The sequence below is a fragment of the Zalophus californianus genome, chromosome 4 (genome assembly GCF_009762305.2).
Source record: "Zalophus californianus isolate mZalCal1 chromosome 4, mZalCal1.pri.v2, whole genome shotgun sequence".
NCBI lineage: Eukaryota > Metazoa > Chordata > Mammalia > Carnivora > Otariidae > Zalophus > Zalophus californianus.
Genome location: NC_045598.1, coordinates 102,728,241 through 102,752,175, shown reverse-complemented (window position 1 = coordinate 102,752,175; position 23,935 = coordinate 102,728,241). Strand labels below are relative to the sequence as shown.

Here is a 23,935-nt window from a genome sequence, read left to right as displayed (position 1 = left end):
ATGCACATGATTATAATACAAAGTAAGAATTAGTAAAAACCATTTAAGTTCCATCAATTATCAGCAAAAACCTAGATCTGTCCCAACCCGAGAACAATCTTTGTCCTTTTCTGCTTTCAGGGTTCCTTCTGATGTTTTTGTTGTTGCTCTCTCAAACTGTATTTCTTTTCGGGTTGCTCATTGCATATGCTGTTTCTTAGCCTAGAATAGCTTTCTCGCCTTCAGACTAACGTTTCACTAATTTGTCAACGTTTATCTCCTCATCACCCCTTCTTCCCTGGCTCCCCGCAGCAGTTAGGCTGAACCGCAAACAACTGCCACTACTTCCTTCTGACTCCAGTAGGAAGTACGGTTTTTTAATTCCCTACAGGAACCCACCTCTCCGGGTTGCCTCCCATAAAAACGCTGCCGAGAAAACGTTTTGGCTAACCTGATGCCGGGTGAGGCGGCCGGGAAGAAAGTAGCGCCGCTTCTCCGGGTACGGAGCACCTGAACCCAGGGAGGTGGCCCTAATTACCATCTAGCGACCGTCTCCTCCGGAAGGCAGGCCCTGGGGCTGACCGCACGAACGATTCCTGGACCCCGGCCACGCGGCGGGCGTTTCCCCGAGGCTAACTGCAGAGCTGGCGCCCCCGCCTGGCGAAGGAGGCAGCCCACCATAGAGGCGACGGCGGCTAGAGGGGCCCGCGAGCTCCCGGAGCCGTCGCCGCGCGGCCGTAGGGAACGCGCGTGGGGCCGGTCTCGCGCCACGGGCCTTGTAGCCATTTTAGGAGGAAACCCGGATCGCTAGCCCCGGGCGCGGCTTCAATTTCAATAACTTTATTGGTGGCCTTACCCGCAGAACAGCCATCGCACTAGTGGCTAGGGGAGGAGGGAGAGCATCGCGGGAGGTGACTGGGGTCGGGGACGTCCCCGGGCAGTGAGCGCGGGGATGCAGGGTGTTCCCGAAAGTGGGTTTCCTGAGCAGCGCGTATCGAGAGGGGTGTGGGGGGTTCTGGGCGCTCCTGGAGGCCGGGGAAGGAGGGGACCCCGGGCACGGCTTCCCTGGGGCGGGGATTCCCTTGCCCGGGTCCCCAGGCGCAGGGGCGGAGCCGGGGGCGCCCCTGACGCGGCCCCGGGGGTGTTCCTAGTCCCGTGTTGTTCCCCACGGCAGGTGGCCCCCGACTGGAGCTGCGGCCATGGGAAACACCACCAGCGACCGGGTGGCTGGCGAGCGCCACGGCGCCAAGTCTTCACGCGCCGAAGGCGCCGGCGGCCATGCGCCGGGCAAGGAACATAAGATCATGGTGGGGAGTACGGACGACCCTAGCGTCTTCAGTTTGCCAGACTCCAAGGTGAGCGTCCCCACGCCCCCGGTGGGCGCAGCTGCAGCAGGATGGGGGTCAGAGCTCCTCCTCCCTTTCCTGGTTCTTACCACACTGACCTAGGTTACGGTTTTCTGACTTAAAGGGATTGGGGGGGGGGACGGAGATGTTGGAGGTTAATTACTCCGGCGGCGCTGCCTCAAAATAGGATAGAGGCGGAGTTTTTGTTTCTCGATTAATTTGTTGGCCATATTTTTACGATGGGGACTGTAGACCCCCACCCCCACCCCATCCCTGATTTTCCTAACAGGCAGGTGCCCTCTTTTAAGAGTACTGATGAGTTTAAAGGTTGTAAACCCTGGTAGAAAACTTAAGACGGTAGGTTGCCTGAGTTGCTGATCGTCGGCGGCAGTTTCTCAAATTTACCCTGAGGTGGGTAAATGAATTTTTTCCTGACAATTTCTGTGTATCAGTATCATTTTTGCCCTTCTAAGAACTCAGCGCTTCTGATCCTCTCCCCCTTTGGCATGATTGTGAGCAGCAACCACTTGCTTATTTGATACTTTCTCCTAGTCTTGGGGGTCAATAAAGGACCTCCTTTGTTTGCTCAGTTTTCATTTCATACTTTATATTGTGGTGGCGGAGGTGCTTCTTTCACGCCCAGCTACATCCTCAAGTGGGAGAGCAAATGTTTCCAGGATTTCTCCACTTCCAATAGCAGTTCATGATGTTACCATCGCTGAAAAAAGGACAACCCACAGCTGCCTGGAAGACCTTGCTCTCAAATCCAAGGACTTTCAGAAAAGTGGCAACTTGTGTTCACCCATAGAAGTGTTAGATGGAGCTAACAGCAATGTGATTACCGTCCGAATATTTCTAGTCACATTTAGAGCTGTCAGCACGAAATACAATAATCCCTCCAGGCAGTGCGAGTGGGATAAAGTAGAAAAATGGGGGGACTGAGGAGATTCTGGCGTATTTGAAGTTTCTTATCACTTCAAACCTTCCACCAAGTTGGGGTTTCAGAGAGTAAAGATTGACTTGCCCCATAGGTGGCACATGAAATTTGGATTCTACTGTTTATTTTCTTGAATCCCAGTTGAGAACATAACTACAGAAAAAGAAGTGAAGGTGATTAAAAGAACCACTTCTTGGGGTTTCTTCTCCATTCCTTCCTTCCTTCTCCTACTTTAGAACTTCTTCCTCAACATTTGGGCCATCTACCAAGTCATTTGAATTTACTTCTTCAAAGCTTTCTCAAGGTGATCCACCTCGTAATTTTACCCTTTTCCTACATCGATGACTCAGGATTTAAGTACAGTGTATTATCAAACTGTTACTGCAATAATCGGTGTGCTGAATAAAAGCCAGGTTGCTCCATCTGAAATGGAGCCTATTTTGGCTCATTCTTTCCTTAACCTCAGTCATTTGTGAATAAGAAAATTGTTTCAGATAATTCCTAAGGTCTATTCTATGTCTAAAATTTTATACTTCTTAATCTACTCTCTTCTTCCTTCAGTGTTTTGCTTAAACATTTTCAAACTGTAGTTCTCAATGTTTCTCCTCTTTTCCTGATGATTTTGCTGATGATTTAACTTGGAGTAAATGGGCTTTCTGCTAGTCAGCTGCACTCAGGCCTGCCACAGAAATGTCATGTCATATGTGGAAGGGCTTTCTTCCAAAGCTAGCATATTAATAGTTTGTAGCTTTCAAATTCTAAACTGAAAATACTAAATCATGAAAGTAACTCATAGAAACAGTGGCAGTGGGGCCTACATTGCTTCAAATGACAATCCTCATCAGTGGACTAGTTCAGTGGTTCTCAATCCTATTTGCGCATTAGAATCACTTGAGATTTGTTTAAACACTATATGGAAATTTGGAAACATTTTCCATGTTTCAGAGTAGGAAGAACAAAGTAGTGTAATGAACTCCTATATACCCATCACCCAGTTTAAACAATGATCAAATTGTGAACAAATTTATATCCTCTATACCCCAATCCATTCTCCCCCCCAGCAATTATTTTGAAACAAATTCCAGACATCCTATCAAATATTATTTTATCTGTAAATATTTTAGGATGTATCTGTAAAGATGAGGTTTTTTTCTTTGTTTATTTTAACAACCACAGTATTATTCTTCTCTGTGAAACTTTTTAAAAGCAGATTCCTAGGCCCTATATCTAAATCAGAATCTGAGAGTTATTCTTAGGCATATGTAAAAATTTCTGTAATTCTAATGCAGCCAGTCATGCAAGAGTGCATTGCTTTAAGAATAAGGAGATAAAGGTTTTCACTTAAGACACTTCCTTATGTAATGTTAAAGTCCCTTCAATTCTGTTTCTCTGTTTACTTGAGTTTATGCTGCTACTTGTGTCTCATAGTATAGTTTTGAGGAATATTGAGAGACTGTATGGAAGGTAGACTACCTTAGCCATTTTCAAAGTAAAGCCCAAATGAATAAGTTAATCCTTTTTTTTAACCCACATTATTTGGTGATGTTTTTACTTGATACAGTAGTCCTATTTACCTATTTACCAAAGTCATTTAAACCATTCTGAAGTGGGGATCAGCAAACTTTTTCTGTAAGGGACCAGACAGTAAATATTTTAGACCTATGGACTGTACAGTCTCTGTCACAACTCTTCAGTTTTGCTTAGCATGAAAGCAGCTGTAGATCATATGTAAATGAATGAGCATGGCTATTTTCCAATAAAAGTTTATTTATAAAAGCATTTGGCTCCCTGGCCAGAGTCTGCCAACTCTTGTTCTAAAGGATAGTAATGAAAATAAACTAAGTAAGAAGTCAATTTTTTTTTTTTTATAATCCTACAGACCTCATTTGATATTGGAACTGCTTTTGTAAAAGGAAGCTGTGTTTTTGATCTGATACTCCTTGAGGCTCCAGAATTTTCATCCCCACTCCTGAAATAATTAGTATATACCTGGCAGAAGTGAGCAAGTAAGATTTCATAACCACTTCTCAAAAATTAAGAAACCAGTGCTATGATTTTTCTATACTTTTAATGTCCTTTTGTAACCTATTAGCCAAAATGAAGTTTATGAATTATTTATGAATTTCAGTATCTCTAACTTGCATTACAACTGATAATTCAGAGCTGGTCTTATTTACATGTGAAGAATACATGGCTAACTTTATTGCTTTTTACGGAAGCATACTTTTTTTTCACATTTTTTCTCTTAAGAGGTACTCAGAAGCATAATTGCCTGCCTGTGAGTTAATCTGGTAACAGGGAGTAGTAAGTAAGCTTCCCTACACCTCTTTTTTTGAAAGGGAGATCTTAAGGCTCTGAAAGGTTGAGTGATATATGCAAAGTCTAAAGTTAGGCTGTGATTTGGGCAACGCCTGAGCATAAGTCATTTGACCATTTTGGTCCTAGATGTGTTATTTTTCTATAGTTTGTTCAGTATCTGATTCAGTTGCTAATTTTCAAGGCTTATTGATCCTTACCAGAAACCTAGCACCCCTCTCTGCCCTAGGGAGGAGAGTGACCTTTTAAGAATTCCTGGGTCACAATTTAGGGATGACCTAATCCTTCTTACAGCTCCCTGGGGACAAAGAGTTTGTATCATGGCAGCAGGATTTGGAGGACTCCGTAAAGCCCACACAGCAGGCCCGGCCCACTGTTATCCGCTGGTCTGAAGGAGGCAAGGAGGTCTTCATCTCTGGGTCCTTCAACAATTGGAGCACCAAGATTCCACTGATTAAGAGGTGAAGACAAGTGTCTTGGTTGAGTCTACAGGGTCCAGGAGTAGAGACCTGATTTCCCTTCTCAGGGGAGAGACCTTGCTGGACTGCTCCTCTCCACCCGATAGGGACTCTTATCTAGAACATTTTCTGTGACCAATGACTACATCTGTGGCTGTTTTTGTTTTTTTTTTTTAATCTCATAGTGAGTCAGAAATGTTTAACCAGTTAGAATATCATTGCCTTAGAGGAACTTATCATACAGCTTTGTGGGTACATTCTTTAGGACTGTGTTAACATAAGTCCTGTCTATGCTTGTGGGAAGTCATCTGTAACTGGCTGAGTCCACTTGTTCTGACTTCTGCACTAAGACAAAACACAACTGATGTACTAGGTAGTAATGTGAGTTGTTGCTTGCAGAGCAATAATGAATTATTTGGTAATCAGAATGGCCCTTTATAAGTAGGTCATTTTTCAGAAAATGCTCACCAAAATATGGAAAGGGTAACTTGAGGCACTTCTATATTCTGAAGCTACCTGCTATCTTTACACTTGTGAAGGAACCTATTCCTACTGAAGCAAATTAGCTGTACTAAGGTGAACCATTTTGGGGGATTAACATCTATTGTTCTTTTCCAGATATTAAGAACTAAAGTTATTGGGAGGGGCTGGCAAATATGTGCTCAAGGTGATACAGAAAAGGGGAATGGGTCTATAAATTATTTTTTATTCCAGGGGAGACAATTGCTTAGGAATGTGGGAGATCACTGGTATGATGTTGTGAATGTCTCATGGTTTTTACATTTACATTCTGTCTTCTAACAGGAACTTGGCCTGTTTAACCTTCTGTTTTCTTCTGTAGCCATAATGACTTTGTTGCCATCTTAGACCTCCCTGAGGGAGAGCACCAGTACAAGTTCTTTGTGGATGGACAGTGGGTTCATGATCCGTCAGAGGTAAGGCCTTGATCTCCAAGGGTAACCATTAATTTAACTGTCCTTTTGCCTTTTATTCCCCTTGGTGTCCAACATCATTGCTGTTGGGATTGATGGGCTCCTACACTGGAGGATTTCTCTCTTGATTAAAGATGGAGGTGCCAAGTATGATCATTTTTTAAAATAGGAGAGTTAGATGGAAGAGATGAATTTAAAACAGGGTATATGAATATTTTCCATTCATTGTTTCAGCCTGTGGTTACCAGTCAGCTTGGCACGATTAACAATTTGATCCATGTCAAGAAATCTGACTTTGAGGTGTTTGATGCTTTAAAGCTAGATTCAATGGAAAGCTCGGAGACATCTTGTCGAGGTAATTTTGTAGTATTTGCTTTTTCTTGATGTGTTTTTCTTACAATGCTTGTTTCTTCCCAAGGGTGGTTTTTGTTTTTCATTTTCTCGTCAGGAATCTTCTGAATCATATATGTGTGTGTGTCTGTGTGTGTATATATATATATATATATACACACAGACACACACACAAATTATAACTTATTAGTATATGTATCTATTTGTCTATATATATATTTGTCCTCTAAACATTTAGATCTTGTCTGAGAGAAAAAAAATCTCAGTCTAGTGTATTTGATTTCAAACTTTTCAACCAAGATCTACAGCAAGACATTTGTTTTACTTTGTAACCCATTTTCTCTCTCCCCATCTCTCTCCCTCTCCCTATCTTTCTCCCTCTCTCTCTCTCACACACAGACACACACACACACACACACACGCACCTGTAACACAAGTCTCGGCAGAATGTGTGTGTCTGTTACATGTGATACACTCTATTATCTATTTCACCCTTTCTTTCATGAGCCACTAATGGGCTACAGCCTGTAGTTTAAAAAGCTATTTCTAGGAATATTTCTTTTTTTTTTAATTTTTTATTGTTATGTTAATCAACATATATTACATCATTAGTTTTTGATGTAGTGTTCCATAATTCATTGTTTGTGCATAACACCCAGTGCTCCATGCAGAATGTGCCCTCTTTAATACCCATCACCAGGCTAACCCATCCCCCTACCCTCCTCCCCTCTAGAACCCTCAGTTTGTTTTTCAGAGTCCATCGTCTCTCATGGTTCGTCTCCCCCTCTGACTTACTCCCCTTCATTCTTCCCCTCCAGCTATCTTCTTCTTCTTCTTTTTTCTTAACATATGTTGCATTATTTGTTTCGGAAGTACAGATCTGTGATTCAACAGTCTTGCACAATTCACAGCGCTCACCATAGCACATACCCTACCCAATGTCTATCACCCAGCCACCCCATCCCTCCCACCCTCCACCACTCCAGCAGGGCTCAGTTTGTTTCCTGAGATTGAGAATTCCTCATATCAGTGAGGTCATATGATACATGTCTTTCTCTGATTGACTTATTTCACTCAGCATAACACCCTCCAGTTCCATCCACGTCGTTGCAAATGGCAAGATCTCATTCCTTTTGATGGCTGCATAATATTCCGTTGTGTTTATATACCACTTCTTCTTTATCCATTCATCTGTTAATGGACATCTTGGCTCTTTCCACAGTTTGGCTATTGTGGACATGGCTGCTATAAACATTGGGGTGCACGTACCCCTTCGGATCCCTACATTTGTATCTTTGTGGTAAATACCCAGTAGTGCAATTGCTGGATCGTAGGGTAGCTCTATTTTCAACTGTTTGAGGAACCTCCATACTGTTTTCCAGAGGGGTTGCACCAGCTTGCATTCCCACCAACAGTGTAGGTGGTTCCCCTTTCTCCACATCCCCGCCAACATCTGTCGTTTCCTGACTTGTTCATTTTAGCCATTCTGACTGGTGTGAGGTGGTATCTCATTGAGGTTTTGATTTGGATTTCCCTGATGCCGAGTGATGTTGAGCACTTTTTCATGTGTCTGTTGGCCATTTGGATGTCTTCTTTGGAAAAATGTCTGTTCATGTCTTCTGCCCATTTCTTGATTGGATTATTTGTTCTTTGGGTGTTGAGTTTGATAAGTTCTTTATAGATTTTGGATACTAGCCCTTTATCTGATATGTCATTGGCAAATATTTTCTCCCATTCTGTCGGTTGTCTTTTGGTTTTGTGGACTGTTTCCTTTGCTGTGCAAAAGCTTTTTATCTTAATGAAGTCCCAATAGTTCATTTTTGCCCTGGCTTCCCTTGCCTTTGGCGGTGTTTCTAGGAAGAAGTTGCTGCGGCTGAGGTCAAAGAGGTTGCTACCTGTGTTCTCCTTTAGGATTTTGATGGACTCCTGTCTCACGTTTAGGTCTTTCAACCATTTAGAGTCTATTTTTGTGTGTGGTGTAAGGAAATGGTCCAGTTTCATTCTTCTGCATGTGGCTGTCCAATTTTCCCAACACCATTTGTTGAAGAGACTGTCTTTTTTCCATTGGACATTCTTTCCTGCTTTGTCAAAGATAAGTTGACCATAGAGTTGAGGGTCCATTTCTGGGCTCTCGATTCTGTTCCATTGATCTATGTGTCTGTTTTTGTGCCAGTACCATACTGTCTTGATGATGACAGCTTTGTAATAGAGCTGGAAGTCCGGAATTGTGATGCCGCCAGCTTTGCTTTTCTTTTTCAACATTCCTCTGGCTATTCGGGGTCTCTTCTGGTTCCATACACATTTTAGGATTATTTGTTCCATTTCTTTGAAAAAAATGGATGGTATTTTGATGGGGATTGCATTGAATGTGTAGATTGCTCTAGGTAGCATTGACATCTTCACAATGTTGGTTCTCCCAATCCATGAGCATGGAACGCTTTTCCATTTCTTTGTGTCTTTTTCAATTTCTTTCCTGAGTATTTTATAGTTTTCTGAGTACAGATCCTTTGCCTCTTTGGTTAAATTTATTCCTAGGTATCTTATGGTTTTGGGTGCAATTGTAAATGGGATCGACTCCTTGATTTGTCTCTCTTCTGTCTTGGTGTTGGTGTATAGGAATGCCACTGATTTCTGTGCATTGATTTTATAGCCTGCTACTTGACTGAATTCCTGTATGAGTTCTAGCAGTTTTGGGGTGGAGTCTTTTGGGTTTTCCACATACAGTATCATATCATCTGCAAAGAGTGAGAGTTTGACTTCCTCTTTGCCGATTTGGATGCCTTTGATTTCTTTTTGGTGTCTGATTGCTGTGGCTAGGACTTCTAATACTATGTTGAATAGCAGTGGTGAGAGTGGACATCCCTGCCGCATTCCTGACCTTAGGGGAAAAGCTCTCCGCTTTTCCCCATTGAGAATGATATTCGCTGTAGGTTTTTCATAGATGGCTTTTATGATATTGAGGTAGGTACCCTCTATCCCTATACTCTGAAGAGTTTTGATCAAGAAAGGATGCTGTACTTTGTCAAATGTTTTTTCTGCTTCTATTGAGAGGATCATATGATTCTTGTTCTTTCTTTTGTTAATGTATTGTATCACGTTGATTGATTTGCGGATGTTGAACCAGCCTTGCAGCCCAGGGATAAATCCCACTTGGTCGTGGTGAATAATCCTTTTAATGTACTGTTGGATCCTATTGGCTAGTATTTTGGTGAGAATTTTTGCGTCCATGTTCATCAAGGATATTGGTCTGTAATTCTTTTTGATGGGGTCTTTGTCTGGTTTTGGGGTCAGGGTAATGCTGCCTCATAAAATGAGTTTGGAAGTTTTCCTTCCATTTCTATTTTTTGGAACAGTTTCAGGAGAATAGGTATTAATTCTTCTTTAAATGTCTGATGGGATTCCCCTGGGAAGCCATCTGGCCCTGGGCTTTTGTTTCTTGGGAGAGTTTTGATGACTGCTTCAATTTCCTTAGTGGCTATAGGTCGGTTCAGGTTTTCTATTTCTTCCTGGTTCAATTTTGGTAGTTGATACATCTCTAAGAGTGCACCCATTTCTTCCAGGTTATCTAATTTGCTGGCATAGAGTTGCTGATAATATGTTCTTATAATTGTATTTCTTTGGTGTTGGTTGTGATCTCTCCTCTTTCATTCATGATTTTGTGGATTTGGGTCATTTCTCTTTTCTTTTTGATCAGTCTGGCCAGGGGTTTATCAATCTTGTTAATTCTTTCAAAGAACCAGCTCCTAGTTTCGTTGATCTGTTCTACTGTTCTTTTGGTTTCTAGTTCATTGATTTCTGCTCTGATATTTATTATTTTTCTTCTCCTGCTGGGTTTAGGCTTTATTTGCTGTTCTTTCTCCAACTCCTTTAGGTGTAGGGTTAGGTTGTGTATTTGAGACCTTTCTTGTTCCTTGAGAAAGGCTTGTATTGCTATATACTTTCCTCTCAGGACTGCTTTTGCTGTACCCCCAAGATTTTGAACACTTGTGTTTTCATTTTCATTGGTTTCCATGAATTTTTTTAGTTCTTCTTTAATTTCCTGGTTGACCCATTCCTTCTTTAGTAGGATGCTCCTTAGCCTCCATGTATTTGAGTTCTTTCCGACGTTCCTCTTGTGATTGAGTTCTAGTTTCAAAGCATTGTGGTCTGAAAATATGCAGGGAATGATCCCAATCTTTTGGAACCGGTTGAGACCTGATTTGTGATCTAGGATGTGATCAGTTCCGGAGAATGTTCCATGGGCACTAGAGAAGAATGTGTATTCCGTTGCTTTGGGAGGGAATGTTCTGAATATGTCTATGAAGTCCATTTGGTCCAGTGTGTCATTTAAAGTCTTTATTTCCTTGTTGGTCTTTTGCTTAGATGATCTGTCCATTTCAGTCAGGGGGGTGTTAAAGTCCCCCATATTATTGTATTGTTGTCAATGTGTTTCTTTGCTTTTGTTATTAATTGCCTTATATAATTGGCTGCTCCCATGTTCAGGGCATAGATATTTACAATTGTTAGATCTTCTTGTTGGATGGACTCTTTAAGTAGGATATAGTGTCCTTCCTCATGTCTTATTACAGTCTTTGTTTTAAAATCTAATTTGTCTGATATAAGGATTGCCACCCCAGCTTTCTTTTGTTGTCCATTAGCATGGTCAATGGTTTTCCACCCCCTCACTTTCAATCTGGGGGTGTCTTTGGGTCTAAAATGAGTCTCTTGCAGACAGCATATTGATGGATCTTGTTTTTTAATCCAATCTGATAGCCTGTGTCTTTTGATTGGGGCATTTAGCCCATTTTCATTCAGGGTAACTATTGAAAGGTATGAATTTAGTGCCATTGTATTGCTGTGAGGTGACTGTGACTGTATATTGTGTGTGTTCCTTTCTGATCTATGCTGCTTTTAGGCTCTCTCTTTGCTTAGAGGACCCCTTTCAATATTTCTTGGAGGGCTGGTTTCGTGTTTGCAAATTCCTTTAGTTTTTGTTTGTTCTGGAAGCTTTTTATCTCTCCTTCTATTTTCAGTGACAGCCTAGCTGGATATAGTATTCTTGGCTGCATATTTTTCTCGTTTACTGCTCTGAAGATATCTTGCCAGTCCTTTCTGGCCTGCCAGGTCTCTATGGATAGGTCTGTTGCCAATCTAAGATTTCTACCATTGTAGGTTACATATCTCTTCTCCTGAGCTGCTTTCGGGATTTTCTCTTTGTCTCTGAGACTCCTAAGTTTTACTATTAGATGTCGGGGTGTTGACCTATTATTATTGATTTTGAGAGGGGTTCTCTGTGCCTCCTGGATTTTGATGCCTGTTTCCTTCCTGACATTAGGGAAGTTCTCTGCTATGATTTGCTCCAATATACCTTCTGCCCCTCTCTCTCTTTCTTCTTCTTCTGGGATCCCAATTATTCTAATGTTGTTTCGTCTTATCATATCACTTATCTCTTGAATTCTGCCCTCGTGATCCTGTAGTTGTTTATCTCTCTTTTTCTCAGCCTCTTTATTTCCCATTATTTGGTCTTCTATATCACTGATTCTCTCTTCTGCCTCATTTATCCTAGCAGTTAGTGCCTCCATTATTGATTGCACTTCATCAATAGCCTTTTTGATTTTGACTTGGTTAGATTTTAGTTCTTTTATTTCTCCAGCAAGGGTTTCTCTAATAACTTCCACGCTTTTTTCAAGCCCAGCTAGTATCTTTAAAGTCATGATTCTGAACTCTAGGTCCGACATCGTACTAATGTCCATATGGAGTAGGTCCCTCGCTGACGGTACTACCTCTTATTCTTTTTGCTGAGGTGATTTTTTTCGTCTTGTCATTTTGTCCAGAGGAGAATAGATGAATGAGAGAACAAAATGCTAACAGGTTTACAACGTCCCCAGCAAATATACTGTATACAAATCAGAAAAGACCTGAAACCAGGGGAAAAGAAAGGGAAAGAAAGAAAAAAGAAAGAGAAAAAAAAAAGAAAAAAGATAAAAACAAAAACAGAACAATACAAAAAAAGCAGAATATGATCAAATATGATCAGGCTAGTGCATAGATCAGTGCCACACACTAGATTTTGGGCGTATTTTGGTCTGTTAGGAAAAAGTGCCTCCTAAAATTTTAAAGGAAGAAAGACATATATGTACAAAATAAGGGTTGATACAATGAAGGGATGGAAGATGACTGTAAAGATGAAAATTATAAAAGATTTTATAAAAGGAATTGATAAGATAAGTTGTTTGAAAAAAGAAAAAAGAATATTTAAAAAGAAAAAAAAGGGAGAGAATGTGATCAGGCAGGAGACTAGAACAAAGCCATACACTAGTGATTTAGGGTATATTTTGATCTGTTAGAAGAAAGCGTATCTCAAAATTTTAAAGAGAGAACAACTTATATATATATATATATATATATATATATATATATATATATATATATATATATGCCAAAAATAAGGGTAACTACTATGAAGGGATAAAATATGACTAAAAATGAAAAATAAAAAATGTTTTTTTTTTAAAAAAGGGATTGATAAGATGTTGGTTGAAAAAGGGAAAAAGAAAAATTAAAAAAAAAAAAAGTTAAAAAAATTAACTTTGATCAACTAATGAATCATGGTAAAAAAAAGTCATGAATTCTATGTGCAGTATTCCCCTAGCGCTGGAGTTCTCCCGATCTCCTTGATCGGTAAACTTGGTCTTGGCTTGCTGGCTGTTCGTGCTGATCTTCTGGGGGAGGGGCCTGTTGCCGTGGTTTCCAAATGTCTTTGCCGGAAGCTGAATTGCCCTGCCCTTGTAGGTCGGGGCTAAGCAAGCTGCTTGGGTTTGCTCTCAGGAGCTTTTGTTCCCTGCAAGCTCTCGGTACAGCTTTGGAGGACCAGGGCGAAAATGGTGGCCTCCCAATCTCCACCCGGAGGAGCTGAGAACTCGGGGCCCCGCTCCTCAGTCCGCCACCAGAGAAAAGCAATCACACCCGTCTCCCTGTTCTCCGGCCGCACTCCGTGCTCACCCGGCCTGTGACCGAGCGTTTGTATCTCTGGCACCCGACCCCGTGTGGAGTCTCCAAACCCAGCAGATCCCGCGGTGCGCTCCCACGCCGCTCCTCCCCGGGGAGGAAGGGGAGTCTCCCCCGCTCTGCCGTTTGTTGGGTCCCTGCTGGAGGAGCAGTGGCCCGACTGGGCCGCGGATCACAGTTTATGGCAACCCCGAGCTGAGAGCCCACGCCTCGGCTCCGTCTCTGCAGCCGGCTTCCCTGCTCCGATACCTGGGAGCTCTGCCACACTCAGGCACCCCCGGTCTTTCTGTGACCCCAAGGGTCCTGAGACCACACTGTCCCGGGAGGATTCCACCCCCCGCTTAGCCACTGCAGCGACGTCCCTCAGCGGAGCCAAGTTCTAAAAGGTCCGATTTTGTGCTCCGTGGCTCTATCACTTGCCAGAAGCGGCCCACGGCGGCCCCCTCCCCCGCCGTCTATCCTCCCGAATATCGCCTCGGATTCACTTCTCCGCACGTCCTACCTTCTAGTAAGTGGTCGCTTCTCTGTTCAGAGAGTTGTTGCTACTCCCCTCTTCAATCTCCTGTTGAGTTCGTAGGTGTTCAAAATGGTTTGATCCGTATTCAGCTGAATTACTGAGACCAGATGAAATCTAGGTCTCCTACTCCTCCGCCATCTTGCTCCGCCCCCCCCATTTCTAGTAATATTTCATTTACCTTTTGACAGTATCACCCAGCTGAGACTAGTTCTGTCTGGTTTGCCTTGTTTAGCTGGACCTGCATTAGCTTAATCCTGCCAGGTTGATAGCTTGGCTGGCAGTTCTACATTTGTATATGGCCCTCCAGTTATGGCCGTCTTTGGGGAGAAAGGGTTACAAAACCCCCACAACTCTTTTGTGTGTATGTTAACTGAAGTTTTATAAATTTTTGGTTAAGAAAAAGTTCCTTGTTAGAAGAAAAGACCTGTATCCTTTAGTTTCTCCCATATTACTTTTTTCCATGGCTTTTATCACATTTGCTACAACATCAGAAGAGTGATTTGCTAACCACGCTCACAATTACTATTTTAGTACATTACATTAAAGGCTACAACTGTCTAAAGAATCGTGCACACCGTTCCCAGTGAGTACACTTTTCCCTTGTGAGTTCAAAGCTTGCCCCTGCTACTCACTAGCTTTGAAGTCATGGACAGGTCCTTCAACCTTTCTGGTTCTCAGTTCCCTATCACTAAAATCAGAGGCTTAGAATCTCAGTGATTCTCATCTGAGGAGACACAACCTTAAGTGGAGCATATTAGAATCTTAAGGGCGCAAAGGTGGCTTATGTAGCTTCTAAAAGACTAATCAATAGTATAATAATTGTCTGTTTATGAAAATCATAAAAATAGTTTTTATTATATAAGCCCAGTAGTAAAGCTGAACCTTCTTCTTGACTGGTGGGGCAGTGATTAACAAGGGTTTAATTATATTGAATTAAGTCATGAGGCCACTTGCAACTACATTTTTGCATTATATGATTCTGGAGAAGCAACCGATGAACAATAGAAATGGAATCATAATTATATAGAAAGAGGACTAGCATACTTTCGATATCTCTGTCTTCCCTCTTTCACCCAATTTTCTGATCTACTTTGTGTCTGTATGGATTTGCCTATTTTGGACCTTTCATATAAATGGGATCACACAATATGTGGTCTTTGGTGTTTGGCTTCTTTCACTTAGCATGTTTTCAGGGTTCATCCATGTTATATGCTCAGTACTTCACTCCTTTTTATGACTGAATAAAATTCCATTGTATGGATTCATTAGCCAATGGACATTTGGATCATTTCCACTTTTTGTCTATTATAAACAATGTTGTTCTGAACATTTGTGCTCAAGTCTTTGTGTGGACGTATGTTTTCATTTCCCAAGAGTATAATTGCTGGGTCATATGCCAACCTAAAGTTTAACTTTTGGAAGAATTGCCCAACTGTTCTCCAAAGCTGCTGCACCATTTTATGGGGATCGTACAAAAGTTCCAATTTTTCCATATCCTCACCAACAATTACTATTGTGTGTGTTTTTATTATAGCCATCTTAATGAGTGTGAGGTGGTATTTGATTTACATTTCCCTAACACCTACTACATCATTAGTAGTCTTGTCCTCATTGTTGCAATCATTGTACTATCAGCAGTCTTAGAGTTTATAACCTTGTTATCTATTGCTTGCGTGGAAAAAAAAATCTAATTTTTTCACATCAGTTGACAGTTTACAAGGCATTGTCATATCTGTTACCTCCTTTCGTTCCTATAAAAACATTGTGAAATAGGGTAGAGATTATTATCTTTCAGTTTATGAATGAAGAAACTGACCATAATAGAAGGATTTGTTCTAGGTCATACAGCTGATAAATAGAGTAGCTCTTCTCTGTACCTATGTCTTCCACTCCTCATCCCCGCCTCTGTCCCCCACATCATGTTGCCATGTTGAGGAATTTTAGGGTCCATGTTCAGGATGACTGAGACTCTTTCTTTTGCCTTACAATTGTAGACCTAGCAGGTTACAAGTTTATGATCTATGACTTCTACCATATTTAATATTAGCTGCCATCTGTTGACAGTTTTTTCATGAATTTTTACTAGCTCTCCAACTTTCCCTTATATTTGGATAAATCTCTTCCAGACCTTTCCAGCTCTCCCCCTGGGCCTTATGGTCAAGAAATGTATGTGTTTCGATCTGAGGAGAGATTCAAATCCCCACCCATCCTACCTCCTCACCTTCTTCAAGTTATTCTTAACAAGGACACTAATATTTCTGTGAGTATCCTGAGAGAATTGCTGGGGCATCTGGGTGTTACTAGGACCATTTGAGCCAAAGTTAGTAATCCTAGAGGTTGGGATTATTACAAAGCTGTGTTGAGAATGTAAATCATATACCTATCAATAGCATTACAGATAACTTTTTCCAGGGCTGAGTTACTACTTTTCTAGGTACTGATATCAAAATTCATAGTTATCTTCTGGTCCTAATAAATTAGACCCAGAGCCATGGATTGCTAGAACCAATTTCTGGGACTTCAGTCCAACACAAGATAAGACCTACTTATCATTTGGGGATATTCAAAAGGACTATAAGGGGTTCTTGGTTTTTTATTTCCCACATAATTTACGTCTCTAGTCAATTCACCTGATTCCCACCAAGATTATTTTTGCCTCTTAACACAAATCTTCTGTATGTGTTGTGGTCAAGATTTTTGTTTTAGCTCTATTAAGGGAGATAAATAGATGCTAAGGCTTAGAGTTTCTGTCCTGGACTCAGAATTTTCCTAATTCTCTGTAATGAGAACATAAAGATTGCTATATACTAAGGTGAGTGTATTATTTTGAAAAAATACACATTCTAGTTTAGCATTTCTCAACAGATCCAAAGAGCTCTAAGGAAGAGTAAACTGTTTGGTTGAAAACTGTGCACTTAACCCCATTTAGTGATTTTTTTTTTTCTTTCTTAGTGTGACCCAGCCTTGCTTCCTGAGCCCAATCATGTTATGCTGAACCATCTCTATGCATTATCCATTAAGGTAAGTGGTGGGCCTGGCTCTTCCCCAAAATGGGAGGGCAGGGGTAACACGTGGTTTCTTGCCCTGCCACCTCAATGAGGCTAAAGCTGGCCATAACGATCAAATTATAGGAGAAGAACTTCCTTTTTTTTAACTATAGGTGGGTTTTTTGTTTGTTTGTTTGTTTGTTTTTAATCTTAGTCCCTATTCCTATGTTCTGGCTAGCTGAATTGGCCTGTCATTAAATGACTTTTCCGCTTCCTGGTTTCTTTTGGATAGCTATAACCTTTGTACCACCTACTTAATTGAATTGGAGTTCACAGCACTAGGATTGCATCTGCAGGCAAAGCAAGTTTATCTTCTAGTTCAGAGAATGCTTGAATGTGATTAAGGATTTTGCTTTTTAAAGGTGAATGGGAGCTGCTTTTGAGTGCTTCGGTCATATACACCCACTGGTTGCATCTCTCCACTACACTAGGTAAAGGAGAAATGTGACCAGATATGCTCTGTCCCCTCCAATTCTAGAGTCCTTAGTTTCTCTGCTGCATTAGAGTCTGGGTTGAAAATACCCTTTCAGTCTTGTCATGTCTTTGTGGTTTGGCTATTGGAATGAAGTTGTATATGGCTCTGTAGTTACGGACTAGGCTGATCATCAGAATCACTTGGGGAAATTTGTAAAAATACAGTTTCAAAGCCTCCATCCCCAGAGATTCTGAATAAGTGCATCTAGGATGGACCCCCAGTAATTGTTTTTTAAGCTGCTTCTAGATGTGCAGCCACATTAGGGAAATCACTGACACAGCTATCTTTAACAGATTATGTCATACTTTAAAAATATATATTATTGAATTTAATTTTAACCCCTGTTTTATAGATAAAGAAACTAAGGCTCAGAGAAGGTCATAATGCCAGTAAGTACCAGAGAGAGGGCGGAGGTCCTCCCGTCCTCATTCCATGTTATTTCCTAGAGATCACAGCGCCAGGTCTTCCCAAGTAGATTTTTCTCTCACCTGCTCCTCGTTTCTACCAAACCCTTCCTGGCGCTGAATTTTTTACCTTCCTAGCTTCTGTCATATTTAGGCTATGATCAGCATACTCTGGTCACAGAATGTTAATCTGAGAAGCATTCATTGTAAATAACACAGCATATGGGAAAAAGGGAAGATGCACTGGTTTCTCAGTTGGATTTGCTTGGGTTCTTTGGATCAGACTGAATTTTGCCTCCTGTAACTGCTCCTTGGCTATCAACTGATGCTCATGGGCCTACCATCTCCTCCTATGGCATACCCTTGAGCTGTAACACAACCAGGGAAAGAGTACCTCTTCCTTGTCATATTGGTTCTAACCCAGATCAGGGTCTTGATTACTGCGATTCAGCTTGGCCTTGACCCACTCCTGGTTCTGTCAGATTGTTTAGGCTGTTTGGAGTTGATCCATTAGATTGAATGTCTTTCCAAGGAAGATTTTGGGGTCTACTTTGTTCAGGATAGAGAGGGATTCCTGAGTCTCCTCTTGATTAGAATGAACTTTTTAAGTTCATCCCTCACATTAAATCTAAATTAGCCCTGCTTTGGGGCTTGGAAATGGGGGGAAAAAAAATCACCCTCCTTTCTTCTCACTGCATTTTAGACTTTCTTCTAAAAATTAATGTCAGTGGGCGCCTGGGTGGCTCAGTCGTTAAGCATCTGCCTTTGGCTCAGGTCATGTTCCCAGGGTCCTGGGATCAAGCCCCGCATCGGGCTCCCTGCTCAGCGGGAAGCCTGCTTCTCCCTCTCCCCCTGCTGTGTTCCCTCTCTTGCTGTCTCTCTCTCTGTCAAATAAATAAAGAAAACCTTTAAAAAAAAAAAAAATGTCAGGATATTTTTTTTCCATGCTAGTTTTAAACCCAATATTCACATTTGAGGTGGGGAAAGGAGTAAGATGGTAGGAAACTACTATTTCTTCAGCACCTGTTATGTCTCAGATATTCTCATATAATCATCAGAACCATCTTCATGGGGTAGGTGTTATCCTTTGTCATGATGAGAAAAAAGGCTTAGAGGCATCAAGTAGATTACTCAGGCCACAAATAGAGTAACAGTAGGAGTCAGGATTGGAATTTAAGTTGAATTGAACCAGCCTGTTTATATAATATCTACTATCTCTGTTAAAAGTGAGCGACTGTGAAGGACTGATGGCTGGAAGAGCCACCTATCGTCTGAACTAATGAATTAGTTGCATGTTTCTTTCCCTTGCAGGACAGTGTGATGGTCCTTAGCGCAACCCATCGCTACAAGAAGAAGTATGTCACTACTCTGCTGTATAAGCCCATCTGAAGGCATCCCTTCCTGCCTCCCAGGATTTAAGAGAAGCATCTCCCTTGCCTTTCTGGACTGGACCAGTCTTAACCTAAGACTGGAAGGCTAATTTGCTTTGAGGCTGATATGTGTGTTTCAGAGTCTTTGAGTAGGATGCTCTGCTTTTGCATTTGATTGCAGATGGGAGCTTTATGAGTTCATGGAATTTACTTTAAGAAAAAAAATTGTATATATGTGTGTGTGTGTGTGTGTGCATACACACACACACACACACACATACACATACACATATACACATATGAGAGAAAGGTTAATGGAAGCCTCCTAGCTAGATGTGTTCTTTGCTTGTGGGGCCTCACCAAGACCAGTTTGAGGGAGCTGCAGGAAGAACCATTACAGGAAGCTTTTTTCCTAAAATGGATGAAGAGCCAACTCTCAGGATCCTTATTGGGTAGAGATTCTACCACTGCTACATTGGCTCTCCAAGGGATGGGCTTGTGCCAGACTTCTGCCCTACTTACAGTCGCCTCCCTGCAGGGGCAGCTTTTCTTGCATGGGTTCTCTGTATTCCTAGAGTATGTGGCACAGTCTGTGCTTTTTATGATACCAGATGCCCCACAAGAACCCTTTCTCTTCTCATTTCACATTCTTGCTTTGATAACCTCCTTCAGTTCCTATACCTGACCCATCCCTAACACAAAACTCACTGGCAAGTGACCCTTTCAAAGGCTATGTGGGACCTGACCCACTAACAAAGACTGGCACTGCCAGAAAGTCTCCTTTTCAGCCCAGCACAGGCCCAGGCCACTTTGTTACCACTAGTTTTCACTTCTACTAAAGAAAATAGGTCTCAGCATTATAAGAAGGGCAGAGTGCAGAAGGTCTACTTTCTCGTTTGTGTTTAGTGCCACAGCTTAGGCTGTCTTGGCATATTCCCATAGGTTTTCCCAGCTGGCCTGGCCCTGCTTCCGTATTTTCTTTTGCAGAGCAGACAGCTTTGAAGGTAGGAGTGGAACCAGGGAAAACTTTAATGTCCTTCTTCTTCGGGAGACTTTTATGTACCTACATTATTCTTTAATTAAAAAATGCTTTTTCATTGTTCTTAAGAGACTGAATAGGAAAATTTTAAGCTCTTGATAAATGGTTCCCAAGATTTTCTTCAACAAGTATTCTAGCCCTCTATGGTCTTATATTAATGTGGCCAACCCTGTGCACATCACTACACTAAATACTGTTCTAGAAACAAATTCAGGTTCATTGGGTGCACCTAAAAAGTTCCTTCAACTTAAAGACTCAGTAGGCCAAGAAGCAAGAAAATATCCCTGGGGTTCCTAACCATGAATAGTATTGCTTCCCTGCACCAAGTACAAACAGGACCGTTTTGTTTCTCTCTTTTTTAAAAGTGTTCAGTGAAGAAGTGGGGTCAATGATTCTCATTTGTGGGAATGAAAAGGAGCTATCCAGTCCACTCGTGGGGTTCAGAGATAAAACATATTTTTCCAAGTATCTGTGGCTCTTCCATTAAGGATAAATGCAAGTCAAAACATTCAACACTGAAGGAGGCCAAACTTGATGCTTGAGAGACGCCTTGACTGTCAGGATGTGCCCAGCCACACTGAAAGGGCACCCATAGGTCAGTTTAGCTACCTCCTGTCTTTCCTGTTCAAAGCTGATGACACAGTTGTCTTTGGGTATGTAGACCTCAGATCCTGGGAGTGAGGCAGTAGGGCATTGGGGTGGTTTTGCTGGGAATGCAAATTGCTAAGTGCTTTGGTGGTTACTTGCTGAGAGTAAATACTGCTTTAGCTACTCAAGGCCCCCTTCTGCAGCAAAAAGCTTTTGTGGGAAACCTTTTATGGTCCCAACCACTTTCTGAGTGGTGTGTCACTTAAAAAATCCAGGCCAAATCCTATTATAACCAACTCTCAGGCTCTACATTGTCTTCAGTTATACTATTGTTTTTTCCGGTACCCATTAAATAAGTGGGCCACATAGGAGGATTCAAATTCTTGTTTGTTATTGGAGGATTTTGTTACACTACTATTTCTTATCAACAGTATTGAAGTGTAATTACCTATATGTTCGTGTATTAAAAATTTTACACAGATGTATCAGTAGAGTGGGGCAAGAAAAGAGATTCCTTCAGTTTCTCAGGCCAGTGGCCTCTGTGGACTAGCTTTGGCTCCAGTGACACTAAGTTTGGTGCTGGTGGCCTTCAGATCTTCCTAATCTGGGTATGTGCAGAAAGTGTCCGTTTCCTACGTTCTTAGGTAATCCCAGCCAAATGTGAACTGAGAGCGGACCGGCTGGTATGGAAAAGGACAGGCACGGGGAACTGGGTGATAGCTCCTTCAGCACCGTTCCTTCCCTGCACTGCTAATACACCCCATGGCCCTGAGAAGCCTATCACACACAGGCTATCCCCAAGAAGCTGTTCTAGAAGGGAGAGAGGGAAAGAGGAAGGTAGCCCAGCGTACAGCCCACTCATTCTTTTATGCTGGTTAAAGGGATAGTTATTTTCTGTAGAAGAGCTTGGCAGATTTTGAAAATGAATAAAGGCAGAAAAAAAAACCCACTTTTAGCTTTTAAAAAAACATGGCTGTTTTTGTTGTTTTTTGGGGGCTTTTGTTTTTTTTCGCTTCTAGGAGTTTCACAGAGTCAAAGTTAGAAAAGTTAGAAAGTCACTCTTTAGGAGTGCTAACCCTTCAAGAACTGCATCATGGTTTGGGGGTTGTGGGGAAAGGGAAGAGTGGCTGAGCTGAGGAGGATACAAATTAAAGGCTTAAGTAACTCAGAACTAAAAATAGCCTTTTTGTTGTGGTTGTTAATTAAATGAGACATAATATACTGGTATCCTTTGGATCTCAACGTACAGAACCTACTCTATAAAACATCCCTTTGTCTCTTGTTCCTTTTCTCTATCCTTTCTTTTATATTCTACTTTACCTTCATTTGTCAAGCTGACATTACCAGAGCCTCGGGTCAAATATTACCTAAAACAAATATTAGTCATCTTGCTGGTCTGGTCATGGTGATTAGCTTGCATTAAGCTTTCGGTCACTGTAGGTAAAACCCCCTATGAGCATACCTGGCTTCAAGTGTGTTGGCTTTTTTTTTTTTTAAACAATGCTAATATGGTAGAGAAACCCTGTAAAAGAAGAGTCCAAGAGAAGATTCTGAGAGGATCATACAAACCCAGGCCTCCAATTATTTCTTGTCTCTTATTGACCTAATGGATCTGAGATAAAACCTTTTTTGCAAAGTGTCAGTAATCGTGTATGCTGCTAAAATGAAGTTAAGTTTGGAAAGAAGTGTTACCTCCAGAGTGTGCTTATATTAATCTGGGTATAAATGAAGGAGACATACTAATGATAGAATTCCCCTGCTTCTAATTGGGGAAATAGGGCTTTTAAAATTTTGACCTCAACTAAAAATGATATGCAATAGTCTATGTTATATGTGTTTGAAAAATATTCTATTCTCAGAGATTTCTGAGTCCTCATGTTCTAGTGATTTGGGGCATAGGCTTACAAGCAGATATACAGTTTGTTCACATGTTATTCTGACTCATCAATAAAACCAAGTTCCTGCTGTCTTTTACCAGGGACTGCTAGCTCCAGTTACCCATGGAATAGAGCACCTGGGAGGGCTAGGGGTCAGGAAGACTCTGGATCCTAGGCATTTGTCTTTCCTTAAGCGCCCATCACAGTGGAAGGTTGAAGGGCTATTATTTCTGCAGTGAACCCAAACTTCTGGAGTAAAAAGGCCAACTCTTTTTTAAACTATAAGAAGAAAGAAAGAAAGAGAAGTCTCAAGAGTCTGTTACTTATGAAATCCAATTCTTAGCAATGGAATCCCTCTAGAATTCATATGTGGACTTTGTCTTGATTTGCTTTTCTCTATTGTGCTTTGAAGTGATTAAGTTTCATTAACAATTAAATTTTTTATTAGTTCCAACATTAGTTGAACTAATTGCATTGTAGCACAGTGCTTTCGCAGTAAGATTGCTGTGAAATGCCACTCTGTGGATTTTGTAGTCAAGTTAAATGGTCAAGGGATACCTACCTACCATAAGTATTATATTATGTATTTGATCATCTTTTCTGTTCCCATCCACAGAACGCTTACCTTACCTAGGCTGTGGTTTTAGAACAGCCAAAGCTCACTGATGTCCATTAGTCTTAATCTCCACACTGGGCCCCATATGTGAGACTTGTTTGAATTTTGATAAATTGAAGGATGCTTGTTGTTATTTCACTGAAGCATTTTGAATGAATGCAGCTCTGTCATAGAGGGGGAATAAGACTATAATTTGGAAGAGAATTAAATATGTGAGTCCTCCTTTAAAGGGTGCTTTTTGTAACCTTTAGTGCTGAGGTACGGGGCTGCTTTTTGGTATTCCACAAGGGATTGGCATGCAAGAATAGATTTTAAAGTTTTTCCCCAAATGTAATTTGTCACTGGCCTTTGACATGTCTGAAAATTGTGATGTTACATATACAGAAATGTGAGGTTTTTCCCATAAAACTGTTGAATAAAAGTATTATACAGCAATAATATTTGAGTTCTTTATTGGTCACTGATTATATTATAAAGATCTGCCTGCCTTGGTCGTCTCAGAACCTAAAGAATGCAAACCACCACACAAACACATTTGAATTAAAGAAGTTGTAGGTGTAGGACACAAGTGATGTCATCCAACCATCTGCCACTTTTCCTCTTTTCCAGGCTATGCCATCATTAACTAGAGGAATGCGAACTCAATGATTTGAAATTTGGCACATTCTGTAAATCTGCATACTTAACTGTTATCCT

General features: G+C 41.3%; 1 protein-coding gene across 5 annotated transcripts; it reads left to right on the top strand.

Moving 5' to 3' along the window:
* The first annotated feature begins 404 nt into the window (after positions 1-404).
* On the top strand, positions 405-23,674 carry PRKAB2 (protein kinase AMP-activated non-catalytic subunit beta 2). 5 transcript variants are annotated; one of them, XM_027615613.2, is made up of 9 exons: positions 743-890; positions 1,154-1,334; positions 4,873-5,039; positions 5,878-5,971; positions 6,203-6,323; positions 15,950-16,083; positions 16,776-16,844; positions 17,698-17,734; positions 19,061-23,674. In XM_027615613.2, the coding sequence occupies exons 2-9, from the start codon at positions 1,179-1,181 to the stop codon at positions 19,078-19,080; spliced, it is 798 nt and encodes a 265-aa protein (XP_027471414.1). In that variant the 5' UTR covers positions 743-890; positions 1,154-1,178; the 3' UTR covers positions 19,081-23,674. The 5 variants fall into 5 exon arrangements, with proteins under 5 accessions (XP_027471404.1, XP_027471414.1, XP_027471384.1 ...); XM_027615603.2 differs by lacking the exons at positions 743-890; positions 17,698-17,734 and adding an exon at positions 405-478; XM_027615583.2 differs by lacking the exon at positions 17,698-17,734 and having other exon boundaries at positions 744-890.
* Positions 23,675-23,935: the final 261 nt, after the last annotated feature.